The sequence below is a fragment of the Leucoraja erinacea genome, chromosome 30, assembly GCF_028641065.1.
Source record: "Leucoraja erinacea ecotype New England chromosome 30, Leri_hhj_1, whole genome shotgun sequence".
NCBI lineage: Eukaryota > Metazoa > Chordata > Chondrichthyes > Rajiformes > Rajidae > Leucoraja > Leucoraja erinaceus.
This window is the reverse complement of record NC_073406.1, coordinates 8,411,849-8,433,094: the sequence shown is the minus strand read 5'-3', so window position 1 is coordinate 8,433,094 and position 21,246 is coordinate 8,411,849. Positions and strand designations below refer to the sequence as shown.

Sequence of the window (21,246 nt, the reverse complement as noted above, 5' to 3'; positions counted from 1 at the left end):
TAAAGTCAGACAATGCTGCAAATACTTAGCAGGTAAGGCATCAGCTATGGAGGAGAGAGAGAGAGAGAGAGAATCTAGCTAACCTCAGAGGTGATGTTATTGGGGAAGAAAGCCTTCTAAACTTGGCACCATTGGAGCCACAGAGAGTGATTGTATAAAGACCGTGGACTATATGGGATTATCGACTTTTCACAACTAAAACTCAAACTGAAACTGGAACTGAAAGTTAACTGCACAGGCCCACAAAAAACTAAAAGCTCTGGCAACAGTTTTGATTATTAATTCCCAAAATATCAGCATTAGAAAAAGAAAGGCAACTTGATTGATCATGAAAGTTCAGCCAATCCAATTTAATCAAGAATCTATTTCCATTTGGAAAAGTATTCCAAAAAATTTAGCACACGCACAGCATTCTTAACCGTCTGATGAATTTGATCGTCTGGCTTTGATCATGACTGTGTTCTGGAAAGTCATCTTTTATTGCCCGTGATTGCAGGGCAACCATCTCATACGCTCCAGTGAAATGGAGCAAATACTGGTCTGACTACGAATTCTGGGAAGCCTGGGCTGGATGGATGGACAGATTCCCGCTGGAGACATGCGATGTGTGATTTGTGTCATTTGCCATCGATGGCATCAATAGGGCGGCACGGTGGCGCAGCGGTAGAGTTGCTACCGTACAGCCCCACAGACCCGGGTTCGATCCTGACGACGGGTACTGTCTGTACGGAGTTTGCACGTTTTCTCCGTCACCTGCGTGGGTTTTCTCCGGGTGCTCCAGTTTCCTCCCACGCTCCAAACACATACAGGTTTGTAGGCTAATTGGCCTTGGTGAAATTGTAAATTGTCCCTAGTGTGTGTAGGATAGAGTTAGTGTAAGGGGATCACTGGTCAGCACGGACTCTGGGCCAATGGGCCTATTTCCCCACTGCATCCCTAAACTAAACTAAATTAAACTCAACTATTCCAGCTAGTGTGATCGCTCAGGAGCTTAAAAACCAGGAAGCAACTTTTCACCCAACAGGCCGGAGAAATCCAAAGTCCTCTCCCCTCTCAAGGCTGTGGATGACTTGCAAATTTACACGTCCAAGCTGGCTCGAAGGGCCGAATGGCCTCCTCTTGCACCTATTTTTCTATGTTTCAATACAATGTTTGCAGAGTCACACTGAGCGGACTGTTCAGTCGCAGCCTCCATCAAACTCCAGGCTTATCAAAGCTCCGGTCTCCTCCCACACCCCAAAGACGTACAGGTTTGTAGGCTAATTGGCTTGATATAAATGTTAATTGTCCCTAGTGTGTGTAGGATAGTGTTAGTGTGCGGGGATCGCTGGTCCGAAGGGCCTGTTTCCACGCTGTATCTCAAAACTAAACTAAACTGAACTGAATGGCAGTGGAGGCTCGAAGAGTTGGAGGCTGTGGGCACGCCTCTCATCACAGAGCATTTAGTTCAGACTGAACATGCACAAGATCTGATCTCTCTCTGCTGCTGACCTGTGGGCTTATCTAGCGGAGGTTTGGAATGGGGTGGGTGGCAGAGCCTGGGCTGCTCTCCTTGGTCACCTCAGTGCTCCCAACGATGAACATGCTGCTCCACTGCTCATTGTGATGTTGTTGTGCTGAACACCCTCATTCACTGATTGCAGTGCCCGTCCTTCAGAGAGACATGACCACTTTAATGCGGAAATCTGATGCCGTGTTAAAAATAATCTCATGTTCATGCACGCTCTCTGACCCGAGTCAACCTGGCACATGAAGCATCCGTTACTGGAGCGAGCTGCCGGAGGAGGTAGTTGAGGCAGGTGCAATCGCAACGTTTTAAGAAACATTTAGACCGGGTGCATGGTTAGGACAGGTGGGACTCGTGTAGATGGGACATGTTGGTCGGTGTGTGGGCAAGTTGGGCCGAGGGACCTGTTTCCACGCTGTGTCACTCAACAGTCTTAAGGGCCTGTCCCACGAGCATGCGACTACATGCAGCAACCTAAGCGACTCCACGTTGGCAAGCGCGACCTAACCAGAAGCGGGGGCCGTGCGGAGGTCGAGTGAGTGACATGAAGTGCGAGCGAAGTCCGCGCGTGACGTACGGCTTCGAGGCGGCTGCGGGCCGGCAGGCCGTTGCCGCGCAAAACCTTTGAACACGGTCAGTTTTTCGGAGCCGGGACCAGCTCCGCACAACTCCGGCGATCGAAATGGGACCGGCCCCGCGAGGCCGTCCGGCTCAAACGCCCACGTTAGGTAGCGCTCGCCGCGTGGAGTCGCTTAGGTCGCGCTTGCCGCGTGGAGTCGCGTGCTCGTGGGACAGGCCCTTCATCGATTTTTGTAGTTCATCGCTCCACATATTCCAATAAGGAGTTGGTACTTGTACACTGCCGGTCGGTGTAGAAATGCCGTGTTAAACATCTGGTACAACACTAATGTGTCACCTGAGGAACTTTGGCAGTGACAGTGAGAGGCTGGAATGACTGGCTGACTGACTTCCAGCGACAGAGCCACCTTGATTTACGTGAGGTGTGTTGACTCCAACCACAAGCAAGGCCAATAGCTGTGGATAGGAGGTAGACAGAAATGCTGGAGAAACTCAGCGGGTGCAGCAGCATCTATGGAGCGAAGGAAATAGGCAAAGTTTAAGGCCGAAACTCTTCCGGGATTTCGTTACGTCTATGGAGCGAAGGAAATAGGCAACGTTTAAGGCCAAAATCCTTCCGGTGATTTCGTTACATCTATGGAGCGAAGGAAATAGGCAACGTTTCGGGCCGAAACCCTTCCGGGTTTCGGCCCGAAACGTTGCCTATTTCCTTCGCTCCATAGATGCTGCTGCACCTGCTGAGTTACTCCAGCATTTTTGTCTACCTTCGATTTTCCAGCACCTGCAGTTCCCTCTTAAACAGCTGTGGATATTGGAGCCCGGCCACTGTAAACAAGGAGTGTACGAACAGGTTTGCGGAGGAAGACCTCCTTGTGGGTCTGGGTCTCTGGGTCTGGGACCGCTTGCTGACACGGAAAGAGGGGGAGATGGTGAAGGCAACCAGAGAACGGAGTGCCGTCAGCTGCCCACCTGTCGGATTTACTTTCTGCGAAGAACTACTTGACATTGGTGCCCGTGCTGAAATGTTACATGTTCCTGAGACGGTATCAGGAGGGAACACTAATCTCGCCACATCGATGTAAAGATGTAAAAATAGCAATCCCAGTCCAACTTTCAAAGAGGGTCAATGTCGGCTGGAGGGAGGACGAGGACGGAAATGGATGTGGACGTGGTCACCTGCTGCCGCCACCATCTCTAGCCCAGGGCAATGTCAGGCTCCCCACCCAAGCTCAGCTGCAGCATCGGTAAAGGAGGGGAGGGGGGGGGCAGGGTGTGTGGATGCCCAGCAGGGAGAGGCAATGGGACAGAAGCTTGGGGAGTAGGGGGCCAGTGTCACACAGTATCTTGTTGCAAGCTGAGACGACACGCGCGCGCACACACACGCGCAGGAAGTTGCTGCAACCCACTGCAACTGGCGCGACCTTCAAAGAGAGGTCGGATGAAATACTCGACAAGGGGAATATTCCACCGTTTTGCAGGAAGGGCAGGAACTGGGAGTGATTGGATAACTCTCTCACACACAGCCAGTATGGGGATGATGGACCGAGCGGCCTCCTCCTGGTTTGTAGGAATCTACGCACATTATTGCAGTTGCTGGTGGCACAAATACCCTTGGCCATTTGTGAGCGCAATTCTGGGAGATTTTCTTGGTGGGGGTAGAGGAAGATTTCCAATGGGCGGAAACAGTTCAAACTGTGCGAGTTGCGGAATGGGACTTTCTATCCCCCATGCTCTGTGACGCAAACTCAGCTCTGAAATTTGCTCGTCAACTTAGCTGGTCCCTGCGCAAAGACTAAGAGGATGGAGTTAGCTTTCCTGTTCATAGCTCTCGTCTTGGAGCTGAGGAAACACGTCATCTGTGGCTGGATCTCCTGTGTCCTGGGTGGAGGCTCTTGTACGGGACCTGTGAGGGTCTGTCAGTGTCTGGTGAAGCAGGTGGGTAGATCTTGGTAGTTATACAGCCTGTGTCCAGAAACCAGCAGAGAGTTCCATGACCACTGTAAAAGTTCCTCTCTGCACAAACTTCATAACACAGACTCCAATGAGTGGTGCAGGAAGGAACTGCAGATGCTGGTTTGCACCAAAAATAGATACAAAATGCTGGAGTAAGTCAGTGGGACATTCTGCCTATCCCGCTGGGTTACTCCAGCATTTTGTGTCTACCTTCAATGAGGGGTCCTGGGGAGAAGGCAGGAGCATGGGGTTAGAAACTTACAAAAGTCTTAAGGGGTTGGACAGGCTAGATGCAGGAAGATTGTTCCCGATGTTGGGGAAGTCCAGGACAAGGGGTCACAGCTTAAGGATAAAGGGGAAATCCTTTAAAACCGAGATGAGAAGAACTTTTTTCACACAGAGAGTGGTGAATCTCTGGAACTCTCTGCCACAGAGGGTAGTTGAGGCCAGTTCATTGGCTATATTTAAGAGGGAGTTAGATGTGGTCCTTGTGACTAAGGGGATCAGGGGGTATGGAGAGAAGGCAGGTACGGGATACTGAGTTGGATGATCAGCCATGATCATATTGAATGGCGGTGCAGGCTCGAAGGGCCGAATGGCCTACTCCTGCACCTAATTTCTATGTTTCTATGTTTCTATGAAGGGAGAGATAGGTCAGCCATGATTGAATGGGTTGATGGGCCGAATGGCCTAATTCTGCTCCCATCACTTGTGAATCAATGAACACTGCATGCCCATACCATTCCATGTAGAGATCAGTTATAGGATGTTATCAGTCCCACCCACCTGAGTAGCAGTGATATCACTCCTCCTCCATCTCTTCCCTCCCCACCCACCGCTCCTCCCTCCATTTAATTATCTCCCCTCCCGTCGCGAGGCTGTCACTTGACAATTCTGCCCCCCCGTCTCTCCTTGGACAGGCCACGGCCAACCGGAAACAGGTGGAGAGCGTGGCGAAAAAGAAGCTCGACTCGCTGCTGAAGGAATCGAAAATCCGAGACCGGGAAGATCCCGACAGCTTCACGGTCAACGCCATCCCTCAGACGGGCAAAGTGTGTCAGAAGTCGGACACAAAGAAGGTACGTTCCCCGGCCTTGCTGCCGGTTCACGGCCTGGTCCCTGGTGATCTGAACGGCAGGAAAGGGGTTGGACAAAAGCGGGCAGCAGGTGGCACACGGCGGTGCAGCAGGCGGCACACAGCAGTAGAGTTGCTGCCTTACAATGCCGGAGACCCCCGGTTCGATCCTGACCACGGGGGTGCTTGTCTGTACGGAGTTGATACCTTCTCCCCGTGACCTGCGTGTGTTTTCTCCGGGTGCTCCGGTTTCCTCCCACACTCCAAAGGCGTACAGGTTTGTAGATCTATTGACTTTGGTAAGAATTGTTAATTGTCCCCAATGTGTATGATAACGTTAGCTTACGTGTGATCGCTGGACGGCAATGCATGGTGACATTTTTCTTTGCTGAACTCACACATGCACAAGTTGCCATATATTGGCGCCATTTACAATTGTCCAAAGTCTGGTCCATGTACATGATGTACTTGAGCTGCTCCCGATCCAGGTCAGCCCCTGGTACATGGATAGTGAAGGTTTACAGGGATATGGGCCAAACGCAGGCAGGTGGGACTAGTGTAGATTGGACATCTTGGTTGGCATGGGCAAGTTAGGCCGAATAGACTGTTACCATGCTGTACATAGAAACATAGAAACATAGAAATTAGGTGCAGGAGTAGGCCATTCGGCCCTTCGAGCCTGCACCGCCATTCAATATGATCATGGCTGATCATCCAACTCAGTATCCCGTACCTGCCTTCTCTCCATACCCCTGATCCCCTTAGCCACAAGGGCCACATCTAACTCCCTCTTAAATATAGCCAATGAACTGGCCTCAACTACCCTCTGTGGCAGAGAATTCCAGAGATTCACCACTCTCTGTGTGAAAAAAGTTCTTCTCATTTCGGTTTTAAAGGATTCCCCTTTATCCTTAAGCTGTGACCCCTTGTCCTGGACTTCCCTAACATCGGGAACAATCTTCCTGCATCTAGCCTGTCCAACCCCTTAAGAATTTTGTACGACTATGACTTTTTGATCCCCCTACCCTGGTGAAGCAACTGTGGCTGCTCACCTCATCGATATCCTTCATGATGTTATAGGGTCTCTCCTCAGCTTCCTAGTTCCAAGGGAAGAGAGACCGAGCATATCCGACCTCTCTTTACAACTCAATCCATCCAGACCCAGTAAAATAGTTTAGCACCTTTTCCCAGTTTAATAACGTCCTTCCTGCTGAAGGGCAACAGGAGCTGCACAGTACTCTAAATGTGGCCTTACCGACGTCTTGTACTGCTGTAACACGATGCCCCAACCTCAGCACTCAGACCTTGACCGATGAAGGCAAGCATGCTGAAAATAATTGTACTTCAAAAATATATTTTGTTGGCTGTGAGGAGCTTGGGGATGGGTGGCATGCTGAGGTCATGAAAGGCGACATGGAACTGCAATTCGTTCATTGTGAGATTCCCACCAGTAACGCAGTCTGGAACATTAAGTCTTGGAACATTAAGTCTACATTGTTCCCACCCGACAAGACTCACTTACGTTTAATGTTTTGATAATCTTTCCATCTGTCACAGTCGGGCTGCGCACGTTGGCAGGCACACTCCAGATGGCAACACTTGTTCGCAGATGCAGAACCTCGTCAAAGAGGGCGCCAGGCAGTGACCTTTACCCACTGCCAGTCCCAGGAGATTGGTACTGCAGTCGCCACCTTAAAGGGACAGGGCCACACTCGCTGCCACAGACCACAGTCCTCCGATCAAAACCCCAGATCTGTTCGATTTATATCAAACTCCTCGTTTCCTGGCAACTCTGATTCTTTGTTTACCCAGATATTTTTATTTCTTTCTCATATGAAAAGAGAGTTCCAGTAAAGACATGGACTCGGAAAGCCCAGAGCCTCCTGCCTTCTGATTAAGCTCCTCGAACCCCACGCACCGAGATAAGGAGGAAGCCATTCCGTCAAGTCTGCGAGGAACAGTCGGACTGCAGCATCTGTGTATCTTACTCCAGCTCCTTAAACAACCTGCCCCCCCCCCAACCCAGTAGAGGTTCAGCAAACTGCGCTGAGCGGCTCAAGTTGAAGATTAGTTAGACTGCGTGCACACCAGCCCTCCAACCCGACTAAACTAATCACAAACAGCCATTGCATATTAATATTCTTTACACTGATTTTTTTTGTCTTTCTGTTTTTTTTTTTTTAGTTCAGAGTTACAGCCCTTCGACCCACCAAGCCCACACCAGCCAGCAATCCCCACACACCAACGCTAGGGGCATTTTACAGTGGTCAGTTTACCTACTGACATGTCAGCCTTTAGGACGAAACTGGAACTTCCAGAGGATGTCACACAGTCACAGGGTGAACATGCAGAGTCTACTCTCAACGCACTCCCGGAGGCCAGGGCTGAACCCAACTCATTGGAGCTGTCTGGTAGCAGCTCCACCAGCGGTGTCACCGTGCTCTGGGTTCAGGACAGCTGCACACACCAGAGAGCTTCACAGTCAATAAAGTGTGGCCATTGTTGTCCTCAGGGAACCATTGAAATCTAGGTCCCACAGACAGCATTGGCAACAAATGCGACACATACCCCTCCTGAATAACCTGGCTCTATCTCTTAGAACTCTTACGGCTCTTAGAGCTAGTAGAATCAAAGGATATGGGGAGAAAGCAGGAACATGGTATTGATTCTGGATGATCAGCCATGATCATATTGAATGGTGGTGCTGGATCGAAGGGCCAAAAGGCCTAGTCCTGCACCTATCTTCTATGTTTCTATCTGAAGGCCATTTTATCTTCATCAGAGGATCTCCTTTTCTGAACTATGTCAATGCTTGTATCCTGTTCTTTGTGAGTTTGAGTTTAATTTACCGTCACGTGCACCGAGGTACAGTGGGAAGCTTTTGTTGTGTGCTAACCAGTCTACGGAAAGACAATGCATGATTACAATCGAGCCATCTGCAGTGTACAGATACATGATAAAGGGAATAACATTTACTGCAAGATAGAGTGCAGTAAAATCTGATCAACGATAGTCCGAGTGTCTTCATTGAGGAAGATAGTCTGCTGTAACGACAGGACAAGGCAGGAAGTGGAGCGCAGCAGTTACAAGCATTATGGAGCTATAATTGAATGGATAAGATCTTCAATTACAATTCAAACAATATATTCTATTAAAATTGAAATGAGTTTTTGTCGCAAAGCACCTTACTCCCCCTTGATTGGCTTCATGTTCAATGTAATTAACGTCAACCCACTTGCTGGGGAGGTTTGGATTGCAGCTTCAGCATGTTCTGTAGTCCTTGTACGGTGTTGGGAGCTGGTGTCGGACAATGCACATGGGGAGCGTCTGGTGAGAAGTGCCGACTCAGCTCAACGTATTTCTGGAAGTTTTCCCCCACAACCTCCTGCTGATAATGTTCTTACTGATAAACACAAATATTTCTAGATTGCATTCAAGAATCTTTCTGCACTCTGTACCTTCCCCTTTGCTCCACCTTTGGAGCTTGGATTGATTGTACATATGCATTGCGGTCTCTGATCTAATCGGGTAGCATGCAAAACAAAGCTTTTCACGGTTTCACAGCTCACGTGACGGTAATAAACCTAAATCGAAACGTAAATCAGACTGATTGAAGTTGACCCTGCCAAGATTTCAATCTTCCACTAAGGTCGTTCCACGTATATACGACATGTGCTGAGCTATCTGCCTGCACCATCCCAACAGACCACACGTCCACATTGAAGGCCAATACAGATGGATATGCTGTCTTTCTAACACCCTGCACCTACTGACAGGAATAAACTGCATCTCAACGATACTTTGTGCCATCGTACGTGGCAGCAGGCGGCCTCCCGCTGTGTCCCCTCTTCATTCCTGGCATCCTCCTGCTGGGTCCCACTATTGTTCTCGATGGTCCCCAGCACAGTCTCTCCTCCGTTCTCCGCACCTCCCTAGCAGAGTCCCCCCCCCATCGTTCGTGACGGTCCCCTGCCGGGTCCCCCTTTGTATTGTTTGCTGCCATAGACTCTCATACTCACCATGCCATCCAATGTGTGATGTGTTAGGCTCATCACTGTGGCCATTAATCACAGCCAACATTACAGGAGGAGATCACTCAGCCCATCGCACGGTTCAACCTGTTTCGGCTCTAGACTCCATCCACCTGCCTTGCCCCCCATATCCTTTCCTGCCTTTGACCAGCTAAGACCAGTGGGCATCACAGTGGCGCAGCAGTAGAGTTGCTGCCTTCCAGCTCCAGAGACCCGGGTTCAATCCTGACTACGGGTGCTGTCTGTACGGAGTTTGGAACGTTCTCCCTGTGACCTGCGTGGGTTTTCTCCGGGATCTCAGGTTTCCCCCCACACTCCAAAGACGTAGGCTAATTAGCTCGGTGTGATTATAACTTGTCTCTCGTGTGTAAAGGGTAGTGGTAGTGTACGGGTGATCGCTGGTCAGCGCGGACTCGGTGGGCCGAAGGGCCTGTTTCCCCGCTGTATCTTTAAACTGAACTGAACTGAACGAAACCTATTGATTATTCAGTAAGCTGCCACCCACTGCATCCTTACCACTCCTCATTGATCTTTCCTTGTTCCCTAGCAGCAGAAGCGGAGCTCCAGCGCTGTGCCCACAGTCGAGAAGTCAACGGTAGGTTGATTCTTTTTGGTGGACACGTGGATATGTGCCAGGGCTGAGATGAACAGGATTACAGGCCACTCACATTCTGTGCTGGATTTACCTGTTTGAAAAGCAGCCATGATTGAATGGCGGAGTAGACTCAATGGGCCAAATGGCCTGATTCTGCTCCTATCACTCATGAATTTAACTCCTAAATCAAAAAGCGCCAAATCAAATATATGACAAACATATTTGGTGTCAGGCATAAATTTGAGCACTTTATTCCAAATAAGGAGAGCGTAAATTAAACCGGCAGTAATTAGACAATTATTGCATTGTTGCATTTGATGCATTATTCTAAACATGTACAAATCAACCACGAAGCAATTAGACAGGTACATGATCGATAGGACAGGTGTGTAGGGGTAAGGGCCAAATGCAGGCGTGGGACTAGTGTAGACGGGACATGTTGGTTGGTGTGGTACACATGTCAATTAACTAAACTCAAACTCATACAGGCAGGATTTACCAGCGTGGTGCCCAGAACGGGCTCTCCGGAAATCAGAGGAATATTTCTACTTGTGGGAGATTTGAAAACCCAAGGCTATAAGGACATGTCGTAGTAATCTGCCCACTTAGAGACATTGAACCACGTCTTTGTGGATCATTCTGCCACAGGGCAGAAGCAGAGAGGTTTAAAGGAAATGAGATGAGGTTTCCACATAGCCCACATCGGCCCTGGTTCCTGTACACCCTTTAAACTTATTGGGGGGGTGGGGGGGGTTGGAGTCAATATAAATTTATGATAACACTGTGTGACATCTAAAAAAAATCAAATTAAAATGTGTTAGAGTCATAGAGAGTCACAGAGTTATACAACGTGGAAACAAGGCCTTCGTTCCAACTTGAGGTATAGTGAAAAGCTTTTGTTGTGTGCAGACTGGTCATTAATTCATAAGTGATAGGAGCAGAATCATCGAGTCTACTCCGCTATTCAATCATGGCTGATTTATCTCTCCCCCTCAACCCCATTCTCTTGCCTTCTCCCCATCACCCCTGACTGCACTAAGGTCGGTTTTACAATCTGGGATCATGAAACAGTACATCCAACGTGGCCTGACCCTCGTGTGAGGAGCCACTGGGTGGTCAGTGGGCCTGAACCTGCTCCGGGGAGAGGCGTGGGTTCCCTGAGATGACGCCGCTGGATTTTGTACCCAAGCCCCTCGGGTGGAATTAGGACCTGTGATGCGGTTGGATTGTTGCCCCCTGTGGACGGGTGAGGAGAGATCGTAAACCGTGGGTTCTCAGCGTCCTTGCAATGTTAAATGAAACCTATAAATAAACCTGCCTCCTATTGAGCAGGGTTGATGGAGAGTAATAATAAACTGTGAGGTGACTCTAAGTCCAGGCACAGAGCCTAGTCACTGGGCTCCTCAGAGACAGTCTGCATGGTATAATGGATGGTGTTAACAGCATGACTCTGAGCCCTGCAGACTGGGAGGGGGGGGAGACACTGCAAGGAAACAGGCTGCTCCTCCGGCCCATGGCTCCATCCTGAGCAACAGCAGCAGCAGCAGCAATGCGACAGTGTCGAGCAGAAGCACAGTGAGCGTTTGAGATGTGTAAAGCACAGAGCCAGCATTCGGCCCATCTGTCCTGTGGTGGACACAAAATGCTGGGGTAACTCAGCGGGACAGGCAGCATCTCCGGAGGGAAGGAATGGGTGACGTTTTGGGTCGAGACCCTTCTTCAGACTGAGAGTCACGGGTGAGGGAGTCTAGAGATATGGAAGGGAAAGGTGTGAAAACGACATAACAAAGCAGATGTTGATAAGGAAATGTAAAATGGTTCAATGTTAGCTGAGGGGAAGGTGACAAGTAGGCATAAAAACAGTAAAATTCATCAGAAGGTCAGTGAAACTAGTTGGAGAACTAGGGTGGGGGAGGGATGGAGAGAGAGAGGGATACTTGAAGTTAGAGAAATCAATATTCATACCGCTGGGTTGGTTGTAAGCTGGCCAAGTGAAATATGAGGTGCTGGTCCTCCAATTTGCATTGGGCCTCACTCTGACAGTGGAGGATGCCCAGGACAGAAAGGGCAGAATGGGAGGGGGATTTTAAAGTGTTTAGCAACCGGGAGATTGCGTCGGCCCAAGCAGACTGAGCGGTGGTGAGCAGCGAAACGATCGGCGAGTGTGCGTTTGGTCTCGTCGATATATAGGAGACAGTGTTGGTGCTTCCCACTCCTTCACCCTCACTCTCACCTCGCTCCTCTCACACGAAGCAAAACCCATGCTGTGCTCAAGCACTCCAAAGACATTTCCATTCTGGTAAATAACTCCTACTTCTGGCCCCTTAAGGGCCTGTCCCACTTGGGCGTCATTTGCGCGTAATTTAAGCGTCACGACGTACGGCGCGCGCGTTGTGCCGCACACGTGGTGTGCGCATGGTACGCATTACGCGCGCCTGGTGACGTAGGCAGTCGCGCGCGGCGCCCCAGGATTTTGGGATGTACAAAATCTTTGCGCGCCATCTGCATGAAGCGCAAATGACACCCAAGTGGGACAGCCCCTTAACTGATGAAAGCATCTTCTCTGCAGCTTTGTGCACTAAATGACCTGTGGAACATGCCGTGTCGTTAACTGCCTGATATGGTCCATCACATTGTTCTTCCTGGGATCTTGCTGTGCTTCGTTTCACCGTCACCTCGTCCACTCACAGTTTGCACTGCATCTTTTTTTACCTTATGTTTTAACCAAAATTAATTGTAATGAACTATTTGCAAAAATGATATTTACAGTAGAAAAATACAAGTAAATATTCTTCAATACTAAATAAACTGCTATATAACTATATCACCATCTGTATTGAGGATGGATTCTTCCCCCTGCGGTGCCCAGTGGTCTCATGAAATCCCCCAGGGCGCCCGTGGGCAGCGGGTATTCCCTCTCTATCACGAACCGGGCACGGACATAATCCCGGAGGGACTGCATCGTTGACAGTGTCGCACTTTGGGAGGCTCTGAGGTGCCACTGGAATGAGGCACCTGGCTCCATCGACCCCTCGTTCCCCTGGGGTAGAGAGTGGAGCTGGAACCAGGTACCAGCCTCTACTGGGCTGGTGCCAGGGACGAGGTGGCACTGCTCAGCTGGCACCACTGCCACTGCGGAAGGCTGCAGTTGCCGTCCCTGAATCCAACTTGTTCAATTATTGAGCCCTCTGATCGAAGTCTACAAGGGAGAAAGATACGTTGTAAACATGATATGTGACAGTGACTCTAATTTATTACCTTGGTAACTCAATCAGTTCAAAAGATTCAATCCATGCATGGAATTATAATTTCTTCCTCTCGCTGTCCTTTCTCCTTTTATCTCTGCATGGCTTTCACGCCAAACCTGTCTTTGATTTACACCTTGTGTATCGGACTATTTTTGCTACTCTCCTTTTTGTCCCAGTCTCCATTTCCACCTTTCTGTCGTTTTTGGTTCTTTATTTTTAACCGTATGTTGTTCTCTCCCTTTGAATGTGTCTCTCTTGCCCTGAGCACCGTCATCTCCTGAGGGCTAATGGCGTTGAATAGAATCTACCTGTGTTGTCGGGTGGTGGGTAAATGGAACAAGTTGTCAGAGTTGAGGTTGCTGAGGCAGGTACAATAACAATATTTAAAAGCCATTTGGGGCAGCAACATGAATAGGAATCAGAGGGATATGGGCCAAGCACAGGGGAATGGGACTAGCTTCGATGGGGCATATTGGTCGGCATAGATGACCCGTTTCCAAGCTTTTTGACTCTACACCCCTCGTGATCTTACACTACCTCCTCTGGCAGCTTGTTCCATACATCCACCACCCTCTGAGAGAAAAACTCTCTTGCCTTGTCAACAATGCCTATTGTCCCTGCTGTTGTCAATCCTCCTGGTCTCTCTCCATTTTGTTTACGCGCCCGGCTCTCTTCCGCTAACAGAGTAAAGCCGACGACGGCACAGACTCTGGAGAAGATCCAGTGACCAACAAGAGACACAGTCGCTCCTTCATCGGCAGCTTCTCCAAGCGCAAGGTGAGTGGACGCGGCTGCTTCATGGGGCGCCACGGAGAGGGAGTGTATCCCATGAGGGTGGAGTTGATATTTCTCTCTGCTGGGTCTAATGGACAACTCCTGGTCATGCAAGGAGTAACTACAGATGCTGAAATGTTGAGCAAAGTTGCTGGAGTAACCCAGCGGGTCAGGCAACATCTGTGGAGGGTATGGATAGGATAATCCAATAGTTTTGGGTTGGGGAACTCAATGATGCAATGAACGCTGGAGTTCCAACATAATCTCTGTGCAGTTATCCACAGGGGTCGGCTCGAGTGAAGGAGGAACAATTTTCTTGTCTGAGGCAGAGGGTGCCTGCCTGGTGGTGGTAAATCTGTGGAATTTATTCTCACAGACAGCTATGGCAGCCGAGCCAATGGATTTTTTTAAGGCAGAGATTGATAGATTCTAGATCAGTACATGCTTCAGGGGTTATGGGGAGAAGGCAGGAGAATGTGATTGAGAGGGAAAGATAGATCAGCCATGATTGAATGGCGAGTAGACTTGATGGGCCGAATGGCCTAATTCTGCTCCCAGAACTGAGATTCTGAGCTCATGGTCCACACTGAACACATGACCTTGGCTGACGGCTGTGTGAAGCACTGAAGGAGTACTACACTGTAGGAGTTGCTGTCCCTCGGATGCGATTATCCTCAGGCTTCCCTTCCTGATGACGGTACAAATATCCCCGATTTTGCAAAGAGGTCGAGAGTTCACCCTCGAGTGCTGACAAATGTTTATTTCATGACCATCATTGCGTAAAACAGATTTGGGGTGGCACGGTGAGGCAGCAGTGGAGTTGCTGCCTTACAGCGCCAGAGGCCCGGGTTTGATCCCGCTGCTGTCTGTACGGAGTTTGTACGTTCTCACCGTGACGGCGTGGGTTTTCTCCACGTGCTCCAATTTCCTCTCACGTTCCAAAGATAAGCAGGATAATTGGCTTCTGTAAATTGCCCCCCGGTGTGTCGGATAGAACTGGTGTACGTGTAATCGCTGGTCAGCGCGGACTCGGAATGCCGAAGGGCCTGTTTCCGCACTGTATCTCTAAACTAAACCATTACTCTCAATGGTGTGTGTGTGTGGTCTAGAGTCTACATTGCTGGAGACCATTTCAGCAACATGTCCACTGGGCTACTGCACCAGGGACCGACCCCTGTAGAACAAAATCACAGCAAGGTGTATCAATGTGAGAACGTTGGTACTGTCCGAAACTATCAGCGTCTGATCAGTGTTACCACTCACTCATTGCAGAAGAAAGCTGTGAAGATCAAGAAGTCATCGAGCTTGGAGGATGATGAAGATGATCATGAGCATCAAACCACTGCCGGCCGGAGTGTGGTCCACTCAGCAAGGTGAGCAGCGGGGATGGATGGATGGATGGATGGATGGATGGATGGATGGGTGGGTGGATGGATGGATGGATGGATGGTGGATGGATGGATGGATGGATGGATGGATGGATGGGTGGATGGATGGATGGATGGATGGATGGATGGGTGGGTGGGTGGATGGATGGATGGATGGATGGATGGATGGATGGATGGATGGATGGATGGGTGGGTGGGTGGATGGATGGATGGATGGATGGATGGATGGATGGATGGATGGGTGGGTGGATGGATGGATGGATGGATGGATGGATGGATGGATGGATGGATGGATGGGTGGGTGGGTGGATGGATGGATGGATGGATGGTTGGATGGATGGATGGATGGATGGATGGATGGATGGATGGGTGGATGGATGGATGGATGGATGGATGGGTGGATGGATGGATGGATGGATGGATGGATGGATGGATGGATGGATGGATGGATGGATGGATGGATGGATGGATGGAGAATCAGTGTCCAGCAGACCCGTCAGACATGGGAGAAGGGTTATCCAGTGGAGACTGACCATTGTAGGAGGTGTCCCCTTGCAGGATGGCCAGTTTTGTCCAGTTCGCATTGATCATGTACTGTGTCAGTCCCATGAATGTAAAGTCCTAATCCAAGGGTAATTCCTCCTACTTTACTACCCGTTCTAACCAGACAATTGCGGGAAGGCCATTGTAAAATGTAGAACAGTACAGCACGGGAATAGACCCTTTTGCCCCGGTGCCAGGTTAAACTCCATGGATCAGTGATACTCAAAGGTATCTTATTTGTCACATGCACCGAGGTACAGCGAAACTCATTTTTGTTTACAAGTATCACTATACATAAGCACTTAGATACATCTTAGATACAGCATCGCAGATACAGTATGACACTGAGCACTGGTACACTGAGACAGCGTGCAGAGTCACCAGTTTTGCCCCATTATCAAGTCCCGGTCTTGAGAGTGCAGGGAACCAGCACCTTTTGCCTGCACACAATCCATATCCCTTCATTCCCTTGTTCTGTCCATCTTCATTCACCCATCCTGATGTTCCCAAGCTAGAGAATCCAATTGCTGTGATTATTGTGGGCGATCAGTTTCCTGCACTATGGAAGTTCATTAACAAGATTTCCTGTTATCTGTCCTCCCTGCTCTGACAAGCACCACAAAACTCTCTCTTTACCTCCCCTTCTCTATCCCCTTACACCACTGACTCTGCTTTACTTTTCCCTGAACATCATAACAGTCTCTCTCTCTCTCTCACCTCTCTCCGTGCCGTTGCTAGGTGCGGTCGACAGAAGAAGACCATGAAGCTGTCCCGGGCTCTCTCTGACCTGGTTAAGTACACAAAGTCTGTCGGCATGTCCGATATCGACTCTGAAGGTGGGTTTGCACTGAATGCATTGACCTATGATTTCCGCCGTGTCCATGAAGTCGGTGATTATATAGCATACGCGAGCAGAGGCAGCAGGGACAGGGGGGAACTTCGCTGGTCCAACCATGGTTGTGGCAATGTCCCTGGGAATAACCCATGAGCCTGATGAATCCTGGTGTGTCTGTCCACAGTGATGGACCACACACTTCACCCCACCCACACTTGGTGCCTTTGAAGGGCAGATGGTCACAGGCCAAGGGAAATGAAGTCTGAGGTCAAGGCCATGGAGCCATTATAGGATCACATGCCATGGATCGGGAGGTGGTTAGGTATTGGTGATGGAGGGTGGAGAATGGTTGGGAGATCAGAGATTGGGAGTGGAGGAGATGAGGGAATGCAGAGTGAATAATGGTTAAGGGCAGAGACTAGGGAGTGAGTGGGGGGGAGATCAAAGGACGGTGAGAGGGGGGATGGAGATCGGACTGTGGGGTGCAGCAAGTTGTTGGCAGTTCACCACCAGAGCCGCTGCCCCGCCAGAGCCTTGGCTTTGTCTGCACCAAGCTTCAGTGAGTACTCCTGCAGTCTGGAGCGGGCCAGTTGGCAACATTCACTGGTGGACATCTCGCTGTGCTGGGAGGCCAACAGGTTTCAGGCAAAGCAATGATCACCTTCCACTGAGCCAATGATCTTCCAGCGGAACTCGTTGGCCGTCTCCGAATGTGTTCCTGGGAACAGCCCATAAATCAGAGAGCCCTCAGTTACGGAGCTGGTCACGATGAACCATAAACTGTGCTTAGGGCAGCATGCATCACGAGTAAGATTCCAACGGTGCCGGAAGCATCTGACTGGGAGGGGCCCCTCTCACCGACTTAGTGCTTGTTGGTGAGTTCTGGCGATGAGGCATTTTGCCAGACAAGCTGGGCAGTCTGCTCTGGGAACCAGGCCACAGGATCCATTGAGTCTTTGTCCTGCAGTGCCTGCAGGATGTTCTGTGCTGACCCTGCCCAGTGAACTTGAGGTGAAAGGTGATGGCCTCACAAAGGACAGGTGGTGGGGCAATGTCCAGCTGACTGGCACATTGCATGGCATTGGGACCAGGCTAATCCTTTGCTGCACCAGGAACAGGTAGAATCTCAGCAGGTAATGCCAGGGTCTTGGTTGCTGATCGGCCACTAGAGGCCCAAGCAGTGGAGGGGTGGTGGTGGAGGAGCTAGGAGAATGTGGGGGACATGGTGACTTTAACTGGGGGTGAGTGAGACTGACTCATGCTTTGACAACCTCTCTCTGTTTGCTCTCTCTCTGGCAGTCGTGTGCAGTTGGCAGGTCTCTTCGTTCAGTGAAGCAAAGACCCACCAGCTCCTGCAGCAGAAACCCCAGCAGTTCCTGCGGGTGAACCAGCAGCAGCTCTCCCGTATCTACCCCTCCTCCTACAGGGTGGACTCCAGCAACTTCAACCCCCAACCCTTCTGGAACGCAGGCTGCCAGCTCGGTATGTGAAGCACACGGCCCACCATAGACCCCCCCCCACACACTGCCCACCATACACACCCCCCCCCACACACACTGCTGCCCACCATACACCCCCCCCCCCCACACACACCCCCCCCCACACACATACACACCCCCCCCCACACACACACACACACCACACACACCCTACCACACACACCCACACACACACCACACACACCCACACACACCCTCACACACCCCCCCCCCCACACCCCCCCCCCCCCCACCCCCCCCCCCCCCCCCCCCCCCCCCCCCCCCCCCCCCCACCCCCCCCCCAAACCCCCACACCCCCCCCACCCACACACCCCCCCCCACCCCCCCCCCCCCCCACACACCCCACCCACCCACACCCCCCCCCCCCCACACACACACACGGCCCCACCATACACCACCCCCACACACCCCCCCCACACACACACGGCCCACCATACACACCCCCCATACACACTGCCCACCACACACACCCCTCATACACACTGCTCCCCACCCACACTGTACCTCACACACAGACACACACATCCCCCCCAGTCACACCACAACCCCACCCCACCCACTGTATCCTCACCCACACCCTCGTGGGTGACTAGTTGTCCCTAATGTTTGTAGGATAGTGTTAGCGTGTGGGGATTGCTGGTCGGTGCGGACTTGTTGTCGAAGGGCCTGTTTCGACGCGGTATAACTAAACAAAACTAAAAATGGTGCAATCTGTGGTGGCTCGAATTCCGTTAATGCGCATAAATAGGTAATGGTCTCTCTCTGTCTCTCTCTCTCTCTCCCAGTTGCATTGAACTACCAGTCTGAAGGAAGAGTGCTGCAACTTAATCGAGCCAAGTTTAACTCCAATGGGAGCTGTGGCTATGTTCTCAAACCCAAGTGCATGACTCGTGGTAAAGATTGGGGGTGGTGGGTGAGAGAAAGGGGGACGGGGGGGGGGGGGGGGGGGGGGGGGGGGGGGGGGGGGCTGCAGCCCCTCCTCTTTAGTGGCGAGACATGTTTCATAACCCGAAATTATCCGGTCCACTGGCGTATTTTTTCCCTTCTTCTGAGGACCTCCGACATCCAGAATCTCAGAACAAGCGCCCAGTGAGCGTGGCAAAACCACGACCAGCTGTGCCGGAAAACCCCCCCCCCCCCCCCCCCCCACACCCTCCCCTCACCGGGTACCCCCCAGGGCCGGTGATCAGTCATCTCTCAGCCCCCCACTTTCAAAAACGTTCCGCGGCCCCTGCTTGAGGGGTAGTTTGTGTGAGAGCAAAGACCAGGAAGTGGATCTGGCTGACTGACTCCGAGCTCTGACCTTTCACCAACGACATGGATCCTGCGTCGGTCTGGATCGGGGACTGGCCCTCAGCAGTTACTGAGATCCACATCCCTTCACCCCAGATCTCCAGCCTTCACCATTGAGGATCTGGGAGAGGGTAGACAAAAGTGCTGGAGAAACGCAGCGGGTGCAGCAGCATCTATGGAGCGAAGGAAATGGGCAACGTTTCGGGCCGAGACGTTCACATTGGCTTTGCACTGTGTGAATTTCACTCAGACGGCGGTTCCCCCGCTTGCCCTGTCCCCCGCCTGCAGAACTGGCTGGTGTCGCCGTTCCAGTTGCCAGCTTTTCAGCATCCAGCTACGACTTGACAGTCGCCTGAAAAATCACCTAAGTGGGACTGGCCCGTTAGTGTGCGGGATGATAGCTGGTCAACACGGACTCAGTGGGCTGAAGGGCCTGTTTCCGCACTGTATCTCGAAGACGAAAAACGTAGCATTTTATATCATTGAAGGAGTTGTTCCAGGAACGGGGGGAAGCACTAAGGGTCTTGTCACGTGCCGCATCTCTCCAGCAGGTAACTTTAACTCATCCGCGGACGACCTGCTGTCGGGACTGACAAAGAAACAACTGGTTCTGAGGATCATCAGCGGCCAACAGCTGCCGAAACCCAAAGATTCCATGCTGGGCGACAGGGGAGAGGTCAGTGACTGTGTGATGGTCAGTGTCTGATCGGTCTGGGACTCTCTGATGGGTCTGTGATTGTCTGATGGAGTAGAGGCTGTCTGATGGTCAAAGACTGTCTGATGGTCAGAGACTGTCTGATGGAGTAGAGACTGTCTGATGGTCAGAGACTGTCTGATGGAGTAGAGACTGTCTGATGGAGTAGAGACTGTCTGATGGTGTAGAGGCTGTCTGATGGAGTAGAGGCTGTCTGATGGTCAGAGACTGTCTGATGGTCAGAGATTGTCTGATGGTCAGAGACTGTCTGATGGAGTAGAGACTGTCTGATGGGTCAGAGATGGTCTGATGGGTCAGAGATGGTCTGATGATCAGTGACCGTCTGATGGTCAGAGACTGTCTGATGGAGTAGAGGCTGTCTGATGGTCAGAGACTGTCTGATGGTCAGAGACTGTCTGATGGTCAGAGACTGTCTGATGGAGTAGAGATGGGTCAGAGATGGTCTGATGGGTCAGAGATGGTCTGATGATCAGTGACCGTCTGATGGTGACTGATGGTGAGAGTCAGACAGCCGAGGAACAGGTTCTTCAACCCACCCTCTCCATGCTGTCCATCACGTGCCCACCTATACTAATCCCACTTACAGTACCTGGTCTGTAGCCTTCCCACACTTTGGTAGTTCTGGTGCTCATCTAGATATTTAATATTGTGACAGTCTCTGCCTCAGGCAGTGTGTTCCCAATCCTAATCACCCGTGGATGATGTCAATGCTTCTCCGATCTCCTCACAACCTCTTGCTCATTACCCTCACTAATGCCCTCTAACTTTGGACATCTCTGGCACAGAAAACTGGAGTAACTCAGCAGGTCAAGTATTGGACAATACTTCTGACAATGGAGGATAAAGTGCCTCTATTATGGCTCTGATGTAAACGATATTTGATATAAATCCTTGTGAGCCATTTCCAATGACGCTGACTTAATTATCCTTAGGGCTTTTTCAACCTTTCTAGATGGATCTGGTATCTCTGGAGGTTAAGGGTTAGTTTTCAGGATATTGCTTAAACAAACCAGGAAAGGTATCATTTGGTCATTCAGACATGATTTGTGTATTGTCCTTTTTATGACTTTCATTAAAAGCTTTTGCAGTAAAACATACTGACACAAGGGCAGCCGAGCATTTGACTGAGGGCCAAGGATCATTCACTCCAACATTGAACTCACTTTCCTTTGGCCATCAGAATGACATCTACATTGGGCAATGAGTTGTGG

General features: G+C 50.7%; 1 protein-coding gene across 7 annotated transcripts in view; it reads left to right on the top strand.

The window, feature by feature from the left end:
* plch2a (phospholipase C, eta 2a) overlaps nt 1-21,246 on the top strand; it is a 211,684-nt gene that overhangs the window by 161,306 nt on the left and 29,132 nt on the right. For 4 of the 7 annotated variants that reach the window (XR_008725872.1, XM_055659367.1, XM_055659368.1 and 1 more), the window contains 8 exons: nt 4,960-5,118; nt 9,693-9,740; nt 13,673-13,765; nt 15,035-15,135; nt 16,432-16,529; nt 17,828-18,010; nt 18,813-18,920; nt 19,869-19,996. Coding sequence is in view for 5 of the 7 variants with exons in the window: in XM_055659367.1 (XP_055515342.1) it covers nt 4,960-5,118; nt 9,693-9,740; nt 13,673-13,765; nt 15,035-15,135; nt 16,432-16,529; nt 17,828-18,010; nt 18,813-18,920; nt 19,869-19,996 (918 nt within the window). In the remaining 2 variants the exon portion in view is untranslated. The remainder of the gene's footprint in view (nt 1-4,959; nt 5,119-9,692; nt 9,741-13,672; nt 13,766-15,034; nt 15,136-16,431; nt 16,530-17,827; nt 18,011-18,812; nt 18,921-19,868; nt 19,997-21,246) is intronic. The other 3 variants (XR_008725873.1, XM_055659369.1, XM_055659370.1) reach the window with 2 other exon arrangements.